Source organism: Balaenoptera borealis (genome assembly GCF_965194805.1).
Source record: "Balaenoptera borealis genome assembly, chromosome: 13".
Classification (NCBI taxonomy): domain Eukaryota; kingdom Metazoa; phylum Chordata; class Mammalia; order Artiodactyla; family Balaenopteridae; genus Balaenoptera; species Balaenoptera borealis.
In genome coordinates, this window is record NC_138870.1 from 78926973 (window position 1) to 78939327 (window position 12355).

The following is a 12355-nucleotide window of genomic DNA, read 5'->3' on the forward strand; positions in this document are numbered from 1 at the left end:
TGTTTATATATTTTGGAGATTAATCCTTTGTCTGTTGATTCATTTGCAAATATTTTCTCCCATTCTGATAGTTGTATTTTCATCTTGTTTATGGTTTCCTTTGCTGTGCAAAAGCTTTTAAGTTTCATTAGGTCCCATTTGTTTATTTTTGCTTTTATTTCCATTACTCTAGGAGGTGGATCAAAAAAGATCTTCCTGTGATTTATGCCAAAGAGTGTTTTTCCTATGTTTTCCTCTAAGAGTTTTATAGTGTATGGTCTTATATTTAGGTCTCTAATCCATTTTGAGTTTATTTTTGTGTATGGTGTTAGGGAGTGTTCTAATTTCATTCCTTTACATGTGGCTGCCCAGTTTTCCCAGTACCACTTATTGAAGAGGCTGTCTTTTCTCCACTGTATATCCTTACCTCCTATGTCATAGATTAGTTGACCATAGGTGCGTGGGTTTATCTCTGGGCTTTCTATCTTGTTCCATTGATCTATGTTTCTGTTTTTGTGCCAGTAACAGATTGTCTTGATTACTGTAGCTTTGCAGTTTAGTCTAAAGTCAGGAAGTCTGATTCCTCCAGCTCTGTTTTTTTCCCTCAAGACTGCTTTGGCTATTTGGGGCCTTTTGTGTCTCCATACACATTTAAAAATTTTTTTTTCTAGTACCGTAAAAAATGCCATTGGTAATTTGATAGGGATTGTATTGAATCTGTAGATTGCTTTGGGTAGTATAGTCATTTTCACAACATTGATTCTTCCAAAACAAGTACATGGTATATATCTCCATCTGTTGGTATCATCTTTAATTTCTTTCATCAGTGTCTTATAGTTTTCTGCATACACGTCTTTTGTCTCCTTAGGAAGGTTTATTCCTAGGTATTTTATTCTTTTTGTTGCAATGGTTAAATGGGAGTGTTTCCTTAATTTCTCTTTCAGATTTAACATCATTAGTGTATAGGAATGCAAGAGAGTTCTGTGCATTAATTTTGTACCCTGCAACTTTACCAAATTCATTGATTAGCTCTAGTAGTTTTCTGGTGGCATCTTTAGGATTCTCTATGTATAGTATCATGTCATCTGCAAACAGTGACAGTTTTACTTCTTCTTTTCCGATTTGTATTCCTTTCACTTCTTTTACTTCTCTGATTGCCGGGGCTAGGACTTCCAAAACTATGTTGAATAATAGCGGTGAGAGTGGACATCCTTGTCTTGTTCCTGATCTTAGAGGAATGCTTTCAGTTTTTCACCATTGAGAATGATATTTGCTGTGGGTTTGTCATATATGGTCTTTATTCTGTTGAGGTAGGTTCCCTCTATGCCCACTTTCTGGAGAGTTTTTATCATAAATGGGTGTTGAATTTTGTCAAAAGCTTTTTCTGCATCTATTTAGATGATCATATGGTTTTTATTCTTCAAATTGTTAATATGGTGTATCACATTGATTGATTTGCATATATTGAAGAATCCTTGCATCCCTGGGATAAATCCCACTTGATCATGGTATATGATCCTTTTAATGTGTTGTTGGATTCTGTTTGCTAGTATTTTGTCGAGGATATTTGCATCTATATTCATCAGTGATATTGGTCTGTAATCCTCTTTTTTTGTAGTATCTTTCTCTGGTTTTGGTATCAGGGTGATGGTGGTCTCATAGAATGAGTTTGGGAGTGTTCCTTCCTCTGCAATTTTTTGGAAGAGTTTGAAAAGGATGGGTGTTAGCTCTTCTCTAAATGTTTGATAGAATTCATCTGTGAAGCCATCTGGTCCTGGACTTTTGTTTGTTTGAAGATTTTTAATCACAATTTCAATTACATTACTTGTGATTGGTCTGTCCATATTTTCTATTTCTTCCTGGTTCAGTCTTGGAAGGTTATACCTTTCTAAGAATTTGTCCATTTCTTCCAGGTTGTCCATTTTACTGGCATAGAGTTGCTGGTAGCAGTCTCTTAGGATCCTTTGTATTTCTGTGGTGTCTGTTGTAACTTCTCCTTTTTCATTTCTAATTTTATTGATTTGAGTCCTCTCCCTCTTTTTCTTGATGAGTCTTGTTAATGGTTTATCCATTTTGCTTATCTTCTCAAAGAACCAGCTTTCAGTTTTATTGATCTTTGCTATTGTTTTCTTTGTTTCTATTTCATTTATTTCTGCTCTTTTCTTTATTATTTCTTCCCTTCTGCTAACTTTGGGTTTTGTTTGTTCTTCTTTCTCTAGTTCCTTTAGGTGTAAGGTTAGATTGTTTATTTGAGATTTTTCTTGTTTCTTGAGGTAGGCTTGTATAGCTATAAACTTCCCGCTTAGAACTGCTTTTGCTGCATCCCATTAGTTTTGGATTGTCGTGTTTTCATTGTCATTTGTTTCTAGGTATTTTTTGATTTCCTCTTTGATTTCTTCAGTGATCTCTTGGTTATTTAGTAACGTAGTGTTTAGCCTCCATGTGTTTGTGTTTTTTACGTTTTTTCCCCTGTAATTCATTTCTACTCTGATAGCATTGTGCTCAGAAAAGATGTTTGATATGATTTCAATTTTCTTCAATTTACTGAGGCTTGATTTGTGACCCAAGATGTGATCTATCTTGGAGAACATTCCATGCACACTTGAGAAGAAAGTGTAATCTGCTGCTTCTGGATGGAATGTCCTATAAATATCAATTAAATCTATCTGGTCTACTGTGTCATTTAAAGCTTCTGTTTCCTTTATTTATTCCTTCCTTTATTTTCATTTTGGATGATCTGTCCATTGGTGTAAGTGAGGTGCTAAAGTCCCCCATTATTATTGTGTTACTGTCGATTTCCTCTTTTACAGCTGTTAGCAGTTGCCTTATGTATTGAGGTGCTCCTATGTTGGGTGCATATATATTTATAATTGTTATATCTTCTTCTTGGACTGATCCCTTGATCATTATGTAGTGTCCTTCCTTGTCTCTTGTAACATTCTTTATTTTAAAGTCTATTTTATCTGATATGAGTATTGCTACTCCAGCTTTCTTTCGACTTCCATTTGCATGGAATATCTTTTTCCATCCCCTCACTTTCAGTCTGTATGTGTCCCTAGGTCTGAAGTGGGTCCCTTGTAGACAGCATATATATGGGTCTTGTTTTTGTATCCATTCAGCAAGCCTCTGTCTTTTGGTTGGAGCATTTAATCCATTCACATTTAAGGTAATTATCGATATGTATGTTCCTATGACTATTTTCTTAATTGTTTTGGGTTTGTTTTTGTAGGTCCTTGTCTGCTCTTGTGTTTCCCACTTAGGGAAGTTCCTTTAGCATTTGTTTTAGAGCTGGTTTGGTGGTGCTGAATTCTCTTAGCTTTTGCTTGTCTGTAAAGCTTTTGATTTCTCCATCGAATCTAAATGAGATCCTTGCCGGGTAGACTAATCTAGGTTGTAGGTTCTTCCCTTTCATCACTTTAAGTATATCATGCCACTCCCTTCTGGCTTGTAGAGTTTCTGCTGAGAAATCAGCTGTTAACCTTATGGGAGTTGCCTTGTATGTTGTCATTTTTCCCTTGTGGCTTTCAATAATTTTTCTTTGCCTTTAATTTTTGCCAATTTGATTACTATGTGTCTCAGCGTGTTTCTCCTTGGGTTTATCCTGTATGGGACTCACTGCGCTTCCTGGACTTGGGTGGCTATTTCCTTTCCCATGTTAGGGAAGTTTTCGACTATAATCTCTGCAAATATTTTCTCTGGTCCTTTCTCTCTCTCTTCTCCTTCTGGGACCCCTATAATGTGAATGTTGTTGCGTTTAATGTTGTCCCTGAGGTCTCTTAGGCTGTCTTCATTTCTTTTCATTCTTTTTTCTTTATTTTGTTCTGCAGCAGTGAATTCCACCATTCTGTCTTCCAGGTCACTTATCCATTCTTCTGCCTCAGTTATTCTGCTATTGATTCCTTGTAGTGTAGTTTTCATTTCAGTTATTGTATTGTTCATCTCTGTTTGTTTGTTCTTTAATTCTTCTAGGTCTTTGTTAAACATTTCTTGCATCTTCTCGATCTTTGCCTCCATTCTTTTTCCGGGGTCCTGGATCATCTTCACTATCATTATTCTGAATTGTTTTTCTGGAAGGTTTCCTATCTCCACTTCATTTAGTTGTTTTTCTGGGGTTTTATCTTGTTCCTTCATCTGGTACATAGCCCTCTGCCTTTTCATCTTGTCTATCTTTCTGTGAATGTGGTTTTTGTTCCACAGGCTGCATGACTGTAGTTCTTCTTGCTTCTGCTGTCTGCCCTCTGGTGCTAAATGATAAACTTTAAATGATCAAATGTCTTTGTCTACATAAATTCCACACAGCAATAAATTACTAATTAGCATTTTAATGTACACTTAATCACATACAATATTTTACCTAAAAGCATGTATATGTAGTTAAAAAAATTATATGTAATTGTTAGCATAACCAAATGTTAAATCTGTACTATATTATTTGACTTCTTCAAAATGTTACTTGTTAATCTTTAAGCATACCCAAAAAGAAAATTCATCCTCTCTAAAATTCAGGAAGAATTTTACAGAGAAAATCAGTCCTTTGAAGGGAGGAGGTGGAAGAACAAACAAAATAACTTATATAGCAACTCTATTATCATTAAATGCCAGTAATCACCACCACAATCTATAACAAATGCTTTATCACAGTAAAATACAATGTTTATTTCTAGGATATACAATGGCAAAATCGTAATGTGACTGATATATTGGCTAAATAATTGTGATTTAATTTACCTGCAATTTCAGTGGCAAGTTGGGCTGCTTTCTGTTCAAATAAGTCTTTCATTTGCTTAATATTAAAATTTTCTGTTTGGGCTTCTTCTAACTTCTGTTCTAGAGACTGTAGTTCTACAAAAAAGTACAGTAATTATTCAAATACAATGTGAATTACATTTCCTAAATTGTTATTACTTATATCATAATCATTGTAGAAGTTAAAGACAATCAACATGCGTCTACTAGCCAATTACAAGTAGAGTATCTTCACATTTTAAGAATTAAGCATAGGGCTTCCCTGGTTAAGAATCCGCCTGTCAATGAAGGGGACACGGGTTGGAGCCCTGGTCCAGGAAGATCCCACATGCCTCGGAATAAGTAAGCCCGTGCGCCACAACTACTGAGCCTGCACTCTAGAGCCTGTGAGCCACAACTACCGAGCCCACGTGCCGCAAATACTGAAGCCTGCGTGCCTAGAGCCTGTGCTCTGCAACAAGAGAAGCCACTGCGATGAGAAGCCCGCACACCGCAACAAAGAGTAGCCCCAGCTCGCCGCAACTAGAGAAAGCCAGCATTCAGCAACAAAGACCCAGCGCAGCCAAAAATAAAATAAATAAATTTATTTTTTTAAAAAAAGAAAGAATTAAGCATAGCCAATTCATTTAAGGCTCAAGTCATAGTTTACAAACATGTAAAACAAATGAAAGGAATATTTAGCAATCATACCCAAATAATTTATAAATATTTGTTTAAGGATTATTTTGACTTCACATTTCTCAGTTATTTTCCTGTATCTGTCAACTGACCAAAAAGGAATATATCCTGTGCCTCTGATGAAATGTGTCACAATGTGAAATGAAATTAGCACTGTTTTAAGAACAATCAAGGTCTTAAATAAAATAATCAATTAAAATATGCAGTCAACTCCTACTACTTCATTCTCATAAAGAAAAGGGATTTCAGAGGGACATTAAATACAGTAGCTAATCTCAAAATATAATTTTGATTATTCATTGCACATTCCTCCAGTTAAAGTCCATTACAAAGATGCTAGTTTCATCATTTTTTTATTTCAAGAGAAAAAACTGCATCGCTCTTTAATACAGATCTAAATTTTCATTAACCACCATATTAATGTAATATTTCAGAAGTTTCTTTATAACTTCAGAATATAATGAACTAAAAAAGGACTAAGATTTCATTAACTGATTAAGTTACAAAGTTCACAGGTAATAGACACTCTCAGCCTAGAATATGACTGTTATCTTCACTGTTTTAAAGCCATAAAGTATAATCACAAAACAAAATTCATGTAGCAAGCATCACAGAAAAAGAAAGAAGTAAAAAAGGATGAGAAGGAAGAAAAATGAAAAAATAACAGCTTTAAGTAAAGTTACCTGCTGATGAATCAGCCACTAATCCATCAGGTTTAGACTCCTCGATGAAAACAAAAAACATAAACAAATGCATTAAAAGGAAAAGACAATACTGTTACAATTACCAATGTGAAAAAAATCTCTGAAATTCACATTCTGTCAGGTAAGTAGCAAGATTTTGATGAAAATCAAATCTTGGCCTGCTCACATTCTTCTAGATCTCTAAGGTCCAACTAGGCAGTCTGGAATAATGATGTTAACTGTAGCTCACTGATTCTAAGAATTCTTTTATGTTAACATATATTAAATTTTTATGAGTCTTGCCAAGATGGCATCTTAAATTCCATAAATACAGTAATAAGTAACATAAAGTATCACAATTATAAAAGTAGATTCTAAAGCAAATACTTAAGTTAGCAGACAAGATTCAATCTTATAATAGTTGAAAATTTTCATAAGCTGAAATATGCCATGAAACTAACACTACTAAAAAAATTGGCTTTAAAAACATAAATTTTTAATTCCAGATTATAAATTGTCTTTAAAGAAGCCGAAATAAAGAATGTATTCCATAAGGTTTAATTTATCACATGCATTAGGAATAAAATAATATACTACCTAGTCATTATTTCCATATTCTAAAGAATTATATATATCTGAAAAAGTTTCATAAGTTATCTCATAGTACATCTGACTTTTTTATTTTCCTATACATTGGATTTAGACATACTGATTGCTAATAATCATCAATATTTAAAATACATTTTCCCCCAAAGGTAAATTTCTTATCAAGGCAATTGTACTGTGGGAACGTATTTAATTTATTATAAATTTAAAATAGCCATCTCAAATGTAGTAAACAATTTCCTCTGTGTTTTCAGGTGCGGAAAATAATACAGCTCATGTTTGACTGATTGTTAATGGCATCTATGTAAAACATACATAAGTGAACTATAAGTATTTTAGATTACTAAAAACCTCTTTAATGCGACCTCAATTATAGAAGCTTAGCAGTAATAAGACTGATATCTTTTTATCCATTTATTTGTTTTTTTTCCTAGTCCAAATCACAATTTTTGGTGAAAAGACAAAAAGACCAACTGGGAGTCATAATGTGCTAAGATAATGTGTACAGGGATCACTAATTACTTTATAAAAGTATTAGAGCTATAGTTAAAGGGTGTCAGTTTTATTCTTACAAATGAAAACTATACATGTATTTGGTAAAATTCATTATTCTATGATTCTTTATGTAATTTTAGTATAAAAGTCAAAATAATTTTAGTATAAAAATCATAATTGGTTAAGACATTGTTTAGAAAATACATTAAGCTATAAAGAACATATATATATAAAGAATCTGAGATATCAAGTGAAATCCCTCAAAATAACTACTTTTGATACCACAATGATTTTCTTGTTCTTTTCCCTATATATTATTTTTATATAAAGTTGTATAGTACATATGTGCTTGTGTGTGTACAAAGACACAAATTTTTTTAACATCATTAATACATCAGTTTTCCCATGTTTTCAAACAATCTCCACTAATATAAACTGTAAGCAGCTACTAATAGTTCTGTCCTTATTAATAGACATTTTAGTGATTTTCAATTTGTCACAAACACAAATGCTTTGAAGAGCTTCACTATTGTTTGAACCTATATTTCTTAACCATTTAGGTATATTGTCAGAAAATAAGAATAATGTTTTAAACAATCCATAGGTAAATGATTCTTAATGGAGCACCTTTAAGGAGTTACATCTGACCTTCCCACATATTAGTTATATTGGTTTGCATTCATTAGCACTACCAAAGGATATACATGTAGGCTAATACACAGAGAAACAAATTAGGAAGTTATTCATATCAGGCCACCTGTTTACAAAAAAGTATTATGCTTGATTTTCAACAATGAAAATAAACAACTAATAACACACTTCAAGTATTTAAAAGCAATTACTTGCTGCTGCAGCCCTTGAAATTTTTCTAATTCTTTCTTTAATTCTTCTGAGTACCATTTTTCCTCCTAAGAAAAGAAAATGGTTTTTAATTAGCAAATTGTAAAAGATTTTATTTATCTGAAACACTGAAAATAAACAAGTATAATCATTTTTAGTCTTACCTTAAGTGAAGCCTGTAGGTCTTGGACCTCTTGTCTGAGTAGTGTTATGTCATCTCTAAGCATAAGTTGAAAAAAACAGGAATTAATAGTTAATGTTCTTTAACAAATCATGGCTAGTGACTGCATATTAGTATTCTAATTTTCTCAAGTCTTAAAAAAAAACTATAGATTTTATGTATAGTGGCATATATATATATATATAAAATCCTTGGGAAAATAATTTTATTCCTAAAGCACATTGTCTGTAAATGGAAGAACATTTTCTCATGGAAATGATAAAACTGACTGTCAGGAACCTGAGCCAAAAGCAAAATATCTCCCATTAATTTACCAGCAATAAGCATCAATGGCTTCCTACTGCAGTTAGTGTAAAATCTAAACTCATTAACAAGGACTATAAAATCTGCACAATCTACTCCTTGCCTTACCACTCTCACCCTCATTACTTTAGCTCTAGCAATTCTGGCTTCTTTTTGTTTCTTGAGTCTGAAATGCTCTTTCCTGTCAAAACCTCACATTCTGTTCACCGCACCTAATTCTCTGTCAGTCTGACAAAGAATGGTGAGCAGACACCTCAAGGTCCTAATGCAGGAAAAAGATTCCATGAGAAAACACATTTAGGATTATTCTTGTGGATATGAGGAACATATCTTCCCCTGTTGGATTATAAACAGCAGAAAAAGGGACTCTCCTTCCTCCACGCCACTCCAATGGCTGCCATGGTAGAAGACACAAAACTGAACTGAGCTGATTGGGAATACTCAAGTTAACTGATTCTAGTACAAAGGGAACAGAACAGGATCAGTTCTAATGTTTCAGAAGACCAAGTCCACACCAGCACAAGCATATCAGAAAGTAAAAGATAATGAGACATACTGGTGGGAGAATTATTCTCTAGGATGGGAGTGGGGGTAGAGAACAAATGGACAGAGTCAGCTTCATCTGTGAAACATGGTTAATAATAGAAAAAGAAGGAAACTGCCAACAAAGAAAAATGTAAAAGATGGAGAAATGAGTCCTCTACCTTTGGTAGCCATTCACATGTAAAGAATTAATTCATTATTCAACAGAACTCGTCTATGCCAGACTCTCAAGTTGTTCAGTTTAATGGGGGAAGTAAACATGTAAAGAAGTAAGAGTAACAGACCATCAGTTCTATGATAAAAATAAAAACAGAGGCATAGGGACTTCCCTGGTAGTGCAATGGTTAAGAATCCACCTGCCAATGCAGGGAACATGGGTTCAATCCCTGGTCCGGGAAGATCCCACATGCCGCGGAGCAACTAAGCCCGTGAGCCACAACTACTGAGCCTGCGCTCTAGACCCCGTGAGCCACAACTACTGAGCCCGTGTGCCACAACTACTGAAACCCATGCGCCTACAGTCCATGCTCCGCAACAAGAGAAGCCACCGCAAGGAGAAGCCCGCGCACCACAACGAAGAGTAGCCCCTGCTCGCTGCAACTAGAGAAAGCCCGCGTGCAGCAACGAAGACCCAATGCAGCCAAAAATCAAATAAATAAATTTATAAAAAAAAAAAAGACAAAGAATACTAGTCTGGCAGCAATGTGGAGAGTTAAGTAGAGAGGTACAAGACATAGGGAGAGAGCTAACTATAAATACTGAAAAATATTTCTGAGTGAGAGATGAGGAAGCCTAAACAAAGCCGTAGCAGGGAAGATAAAAAAGGTTATAAGAGCTGTTAAGGAGACAGAATTAACTAAACTTTGTGACAGATCAAATAGGGGAGGGTTAAGTGTGTAAAAATGAGCAAATCCAATTTTCTGGCTTTAGTAACTTGGTGGAAAGATGATGTTGCCATTAACCAGAAGAAGTAACCGTAGGTAAGGAACAGGTTTAGAAGGAAATATAATGAACCCTGTTTTCCAATGTCAACAGGGAGATGTTCCTTTGGAACCTCTAAGAGAAGATACCTAGTAGGCAACTTGGGAGATAATTCTAGGTTGGAGATGTAGTTTAGGAGGAAGTCATGGATATGGATATTACCCCAAGTACATTATATAGAGGAAGGGAGTACATTAAACAGATCAAGAAAGAATTATCACAATGATGTGCTGTCTCAGAAGAGTAGAAGGAACGAGAGCCAGAAGAACCAAATTTTGCAGACATTGTAATAAATAGTCTACAAAGATGGCTGCCATCAAGTTCTTCCCTTCCTATACACAGAAGCCACTCCTCCACTGAAAGATAGAGCTTACTTCTTGGCCTCTTCAATCTGAGCTGGCCCTCAGATTCCTGAGCAGTCCTGTGGCTACTATGACCAATAAAATATGGCAGAAGTGACACTCTGAAACTTTTTAAGCCAGGCCTTAAGACAACTGGCGGCTTCTGTTTCTTTCCTCTTGTAATGCTCTTTATTAGAACCCAACTGCTGGCCTGTAAGTGCAAGCAGCTGCATAGAGAGGTCCACATGAAGGAGAACTGAGTCCCCTGATATACAGCCCAGGCTGAGCTGACAGCCAGCATCCAGTATCATCTCCCAGCCATGAATGTGAGGTCATTTTGGACCTTCTGGCCTTCCCAGCACCCAACTCTACATAACTTAAAGCAGAACCATCCAGTTAAATCAAAGAATCATGAGAAGTAATACAGAGTTACAGTTTTAAACCACTAGGTTTGGGGTGGACTATTACACGGTTATAGATGACCAAAACAGAGGTCAAGTAAAATAAAAACTGAAAATAATCCAGGTTTTTTTTTTACTGTTGACCTTTGAAGAAGTATTTTAAGGAGAATGGTAGGGCAAAAACCAGGTTTTAGTGAGCTAAACATTGGATGAAAAGTTAAGAAGCAAGAACACAGGTAGACTATGGATGTTTTTATGTTGAAAGTTAATGTATTGGGCACTAATTCACAGCTGAGAAAGCAACTCTGTTAAACTGACACTAAATATATAAACATTTACATATAAAGGATATATTTTATATCTACCTCCTAACAAATGACAAAAGAACAGTACACAAAATTATTGACTCATACATAAAAATCCTAAAAAGCACTAATAGTCATGTAAAAGGGAAGATTCATATTTCCCAAAAGCTCTGGTTTTCCCACATATTTTAATAAATTAAAACAACCATATTTTATAGTTCTACATTATCTATCAACCATAATGTGGTCATAATACTTTTCCTTAATGTGGTGTTCTTTATGCTATAACATATTAACCAACTGAGAGGCTTTTTTTTTTTTTTAAAGAAAAACAATTTTTTACAAGTAGAATAAAATCAAGTTTTCTTCCTTAGTGGGAATATAAGACAAGAGTCCTTACCAGTAGAAGAAGAAAAGCAAAGTCATATTGTTGAATGCTGTTCCAATTAATTATATTTTAGTTTAATTCTTAAAATGGTCAGGCAAAATTGTCAAGAAGCAGAATGTGTTATGTGTGCTTGCTGTTATATTGGTGATTACAAAAAAAATGTTTTTTTAATAATTATTAAATTTAATTCTTTGCTAAATTCATTATTTTATCAACTTATTATAAAATCTTCTAAACAAAGCATATCACTCTTTATTAAGCAGAATTGCTAACTATAATTTAACCTTTTAAAAAATCACAATCTTTATTAAAAATATAAACCTGTGAACCATATTGTAGATGCTGGTATAGATAGTTATTGGTCAAGGATAGGATTGGTTATAACAATAAAAGATGAAGGCTATGCTAAAAGAAGATAGATTTAAATTAGATAATATAAAAACACTACTCTTTTCGAGAACTAAGTATTCATGATTAAACAATGATATCACATGCATTCACTACATTACACTTCAAAACTATTATACTGTACCGCTTCAGAGCCAGAGCTTCCCCTCCATGACTCGAATCATTACCAGCATCGTGGACTGCCTCATAGTGTTTGAAAAGTTCATCAGCGGATCCAAGAGATTTCATACACTGGGGACATATGAAACCCTACAGAAAGAGGTAGAAAAGGTTTCAAAATAGTATTTAGTATTGCAAAATAACCATTTATATGTTATGAAATACAGTCATATGTATTATTCATACCAATAAGTAAATTGTAATTTACAGTGTTAAGCCCAAATTCTGGTATTGTGCAAAGGTACATCACTGCCTATCCTGGTTGCAGTTTACAAAATGTTTTTTAAAACACTTACAACCATCTTTTAGGTTGAATAA

General features: G+C 34.3%; 1 protein-coding gene and 1 long non-coding RNA gene across 4 annotated transcripts in view; both read right to left on the bottom strand.

Moving 5' to 3' along the window:
* The window catches only part of LOC309609246, a 388908-nt gene that overhangs the window by 165149 nt on the left and 211404 nt on the right, over positions 1 to 12355 (bottom strand). The window lies entirely within an intron of this gene.
* The window catches only part of EEA1 (early endosome antigen 1), a 130119-nt gene that overhangs the window by 69513 nt on the left and 48251 nt on the right, over positions 1 to 12355 (bottom strand). For all 3 annotated transcript variants that reach the window (XM_082350421.1, XM_082350419.1, XM_082350420.1), the window contains 5 exons: positions 12003 to 12127; positions 8192 to 8246; positions 8030 to 8095; positions 6087 to 6126; positions 4708 to 4821 (listed from right to left, as the gene is read on the bottom strand). In XM_082350421.1, the coding sequence (XP_082206547.1) occupies positions 4708 to 4821; positions 6087 to 6126; positions 8030 to 8095; positions 8192 to 8246; positions 12003 to 12127 (400 nt within the window). The remainder of the gene's footprint in view (positions 1 to 4707; positions 4822 to 6086; positions 6127 to 8029; positions 8096 to 8191; positions 8247 to 12002; positions 12128 to 12355) is intronic.